This window comes from Crocuta crocuta, unplaced genomic scaffold (assembly GCF_008692635.1).
Source record: "Crocuta crocuta isolate KB4526 unplaced genomic scaffold, BGI_CrCroc_1.0 scaffold1269, whole genome shotgun sequence".
NCBI lineage: Eukaryota > Metazoa > Chordata > Mammalia > Carnivora > Hyaenidae > Crocuta > Crocuta crocuta.
Window position 1 is genome coordinate 349,565 of NW_027531335.1, and position 4,516 is coordinate 354,080.

The following is a 4,516-nucleotide window of genomic DNA, read 5'->3' on the forward strand; positions in this document are numbered from 1 at the left end:
TTCGGAATATGCAGAAGCCGGTCACCCAGACTTCCATCGGCCCCAGTGGGACTGGCCGCTCCAGGCTCCTTCTTGCCTGGTCTCCATGTCTGGGACTCCTCGTGGCTTGAGGAGTCTGGAATCAGTGTTCTGTTTCTTCTTTTTGCCATCTTTACTTCCGTTAGCCCCTTTACGAGCGCGTGCACACTGCTCCAAAGCACCCCTTTTGTTTTCTTCATCCCTTTGTTACGTTTTCAGAGGGTTTTTTTGGTTTTGTTTTTGTTTTTTGTCTCCTTCCCAAAGAAGCCAGGCGGTGATCGGGACTAGGAAGATAGGAAATCGTTCCACTTCCTTTATTGTGTGTGTCTCTGTATCTCTCTCTTTTTTAAAAAATTTTTTTAATGTTTATTTCTTTGAGAGAGAGACAGAGCATGAACAGGGAAGGGGCAGAGAGAGAGAGGGAGACACAGAATCTGAAGCAGGCTCCAGGCTGTCAGCACAGAGCCCGATGCAGGGCTTGAACTCATGAACCATGAGATCATGACCTGAGCTGAAGTCAGATGCTTCACCTACTGAGCCACCCAGGCGCCCCCTCTTTCTTTTTTTTTTTTTTATCTTAAAGTTTATTTATTTATTTTGAGAGGCAGGGGAGGGGCAGAGAGAAAGGGAGAGAGAATCCCAAGCAGGTTCCGCACTGCCAGTACAGAGGCCAACGTGGGGCTTGAACCCGCAAACTGTGAGACCACGATCTGAGCCTAAATTAAGAGTTGGAAGCGTAACTGACTGACACTCAGGCGCCCCTATTGTCTGTATCTCAAGCTCAGTAGTGTAGGGGTATACCTTTCTTTACCATCACTGTTCCAAGCCATATCTTTTTTTAATTTTTTTTTTTAAATTTATTTCTGAGAGAGAGAGACAGCATGAACAGGGGAGGGTCAAAGAGAGAGGGAGACACAGAATCCGAAGCAGGCTCCAGGCTCTGAGCTAGCGGTCAGCACAGAGCCCGACGTGGGGCTCGAACCCACGAACCGTGAGATCGTGACCTGAGCCGAAGTCGGCCGCTTAACTGACTGAGCCACCCACGGGCCCCCAAAGTTTTATCAACTATGTAATTTGTTCAGTAATTTGCTCAGAGCTGTCTAGCGTATGGGTTTCTTTGCTTCATAATCCGTAGAATATCAGCAAAAATGGCTCCACAAAAGACACAACAGCTGCACACATTATTTTAAGCCAGTGTGTATAGCCTGTTGCAGTTACTCGATTTGCACGCAACCGCATGACTTAGCCTTGAACTCTACATTACTCAAATTGAAAACAAAGTATTCAATTTACCGCTACTATGGTGATCAAGATATTTAAAGCAGTCATTGTAATAAAGTTCTTTTCCCCCTGAAGTATGGACCTTACAAATACGTGGTCCTGTTTCCCATCTATCTCATTTAATTCCCAGAAGCCGTGGCTATTTTATTTAGCTGTAGAGACCTGTGTTTTAGATCCGTGACATTACACATTGATAGATAACCAAGGAAAATCTTCATTTCTATTGGCGTAGACTTATGCAAGCTGTCCTGTCCTGATGTGTCATATTTAGGTGTGCCTTGTTTTGAGTAAATGTTGACTTTATAGTGAGTTTTTATAATCAGGCTTTCCTGTTAGAGGCTCATAAAAGAGAGCCTTTTTTTAGTCACACTTTGAGATACATTATTTCCCAAAGGAAAATAAAATGATAGAAAATAAGATAAAGTGTAGCTGTGTTGTGACGTATAAATTATTCTCTTGTGCTTCATAAATGATTACTTGACAAAAGATATATGGGCTAGATATTCCTTGGCCCTTTTCTGTATAAACTGTTATCGTATATATACCACATTTTACAGTTATTTTAAANTTTAATATATTTATTTATTTGTTTACATTTACATCCAAGTTAGTTAGCATACCGTGTAATAATGATTTCAGGAGCAGAAGCCAGTGCAAGCCTCCATCTCTTGATTTCGGCTCAGGTCGTGATCTCACGGTTCGTGAGATTGAGCCCCCCGTCAGGCTCTACGCTGACAGTATAGAGCCTGCTTGAGATTTTCTCTCTCTCTCTCTGCCCCTTCTCTGCCCATACTTGAGCTCCCAGACTCTCCCTCTGAAAATAAATAAAGAAACATTTTTCAAAAATAAAGTTTAAAAATTATTAATTGCAGATTTTTTTTTTCAGTTTACTTATTTTCGAGAGAGAGGGAAAGAGAGAGAACAAGCAGGGCAGAGGCAGAGGGAGAGAGAGGATCCCAAACAGCCTCCGAGCTATCAATACAGAGCCTGACGTGGGGCTTGNCTCAGCAGGTCTGGTCTGTTTTGTTTTCCTCCCAATGAGCCCCATATTGGCTTGTCACATCTGACAGGTGTGGATAAACAATTAGTCATCCCTCAAACCTCCACTTGCCTTTGAGATTGGTGTCATGAGTTACAAATTTTGTAAGAGGAAATTATTGTGGAGTTTATACAAGACATGACTTGTAGCAGTAGCAATAGTCTCATTACTGTGACCAGAGAGCAGTTTGTGGACTTAATACTGAATTTTCGAAGCTAACTTGAGAACCAAGTATCAAAAGCTTGAGATCTAAGAAGGGATCGCATGGTAAGGAGGTCAGGTGTGATGTGTATGGCATTCTTTTCTTACATCTAATCCAAGCAGAAGCTCTCGGTTTCTTTTGATCACACAAAATGGAATGTGTTTTAAATATCTACATCAATATGAATCTATATGTTTATATACTTATGGGATATAAAGTTTCTATTTTGTACGTTTGGAGTTCTTCATTTCCATGAAAACGCCTCTGTATCGATTAGCTTATACCATTGTAGTGTAGCCTTCAAAAACAAATAATCACTTGTGACTTTAGTGAATATTATTTTCCAAGCCTCTGGGAGGGGAGCATGGGTGTCTGTGTGTTAGAAACGCCCTACAGGCAATTCTGAGAACCGCTGTTTAGAGCTCTTGTTACAAGTCTTTGTTAAAAAACGTTTTAAAGATTGCGTTGCCTCTCACGTTTTCTTGAATTTTGCATTTTCCAGTCTTTTCGTTTTTCTTAATGAGTAACCAGATCTTTTCTGCTTTTTTTGCTATGCGGCCTTTGTAATACAGCTTTGAAGACTTAAGTCGGTAATGTTATTCTTTGCTCTTTCTGTTTTATGTCATTTTAAATACCTAAGTGTCCGTGACAAATTGAAATATGCCTGTAATTTCATATACACATCCTTTCTTGACCGCGGCTATTGTGCTTCATGATAAACATGTAGCTTTCCTTTGTTTTAGATATTACAAGAAGACACCATACATTCCCCTTGGATGAGGGACACGTTACATGTATTTTGTGCTATTAGCGGTACATCGAGTGACAGAGGCTACGGCTTTCCAAGATACACTGCTGAAATATGAGGACGTGCACATGTAAAGTGACGAGACTGACCTTTCTCAGGAATCATCGGAGCTGTGCAAATGTTAACATGTAAAGATGTGATACACACGGAGTGTTTCTTCCTGACGCCAAAATTCTCATGCTTTCAAACAGGGTGCTTACGTATTTGTACATATTTAAGCAACTTGAAAGTGCCTGGAAAATTGCACCACTGTACTTGGTTTGTACTTTTTTAGGTAAATCTATATACGGAGAAGCAGAGCTCGCAAACGTCCATCCAATTTGCTTCACTATTGCTCAAAATAACAATGGTACTATGTAAAATTGTATCATGGAACACAATAAAAGGTGAAACTTATTTGTAATTAGAAGTGAAGGAAATAATACTTTGAACTCAGCATTTTTCTCAACAGGGAGCTCAAGCCCTGATCAGGCCAATCCTTGGAGAGCACAAAATTGATCAGATTTCCAGAAAACATGGATATTTCACACTGGGGAGGTCACTTGAAATCCTGCCCGCTAGTAGTCAAGGCGAGGCTCATGGAAACAAAAGAATTACTTAAAGAGGAGAACTTCACAAGGCAAGGCTATACCTAGAAATACCAAAAACCTTAACCGTTCCTTCCAGCCTTGATCCAACTGAAGCTAGGTAATTGAGGCGCTCTCTCTCCGAACGGGACGAGGGTTCGTCTATGACATAGGCTTCCCTAAGGAAGGCGGTATCTGTTGCCAGAGTTTTGTCATCTGGGGCCATCCATGAAGCTAGATAAAACATTTCTGCGAATTTACAGTGAGTACACCGTACGCAGCTTCAGACCTTTCAAAGTANTTGCAGCATTGTGGGGGGTCAGGGTACGTACCCACCGCAGACTTAGCAACTGCTAGCTAGGGATTACGTTGCTAATTACGAAGACCTCCCGGACTGCCTAAATCATTCAGGAGAAACCGAGATGTAAAGAACTTCTTTGGCTGGAATTACCCGCATAATGTTGGCTGCCTTTCACGTAAACGTCAAGTTCTAGACGTATTTTCCTTATATAGTTTAGCCTATTTTGCAGAGAGAAAAAAAAAGACACTGAAATATAAAGGAACTGCATGGAGCCTTGGCTTTTTTTTCTTTTTTTTTTTTT

The 4,516-nt window shown here is 41.3% G+C and overlaps 1 protein-coding gene across 1 annotated transcript in view; it reads left to right on the plus strand.

The window, feature by feature from the left end:
- Positions 1 to 3,744, plus strand: part of DOCK11 (dedicator of cytokinesis 11) — a 147,138-nt gene extending 143,394 nt beyond the window's left edge. Inside the window, exon 52 of the mRNA XM_077771917.1 lies at positions 3,284 to 3,744. Coding sequence (XP_077628043.1) covers positions 3,284 to 3,406 — 123 coding nt within the window. The 3' untranslated portion in view covers positions 3,407 to 3,744. The remainder of the gene's footprint in view (positions 1 to 3,283) is intronic.
- Positions 3,745 to 4,516: the final 772 nt, after the last annotated feature.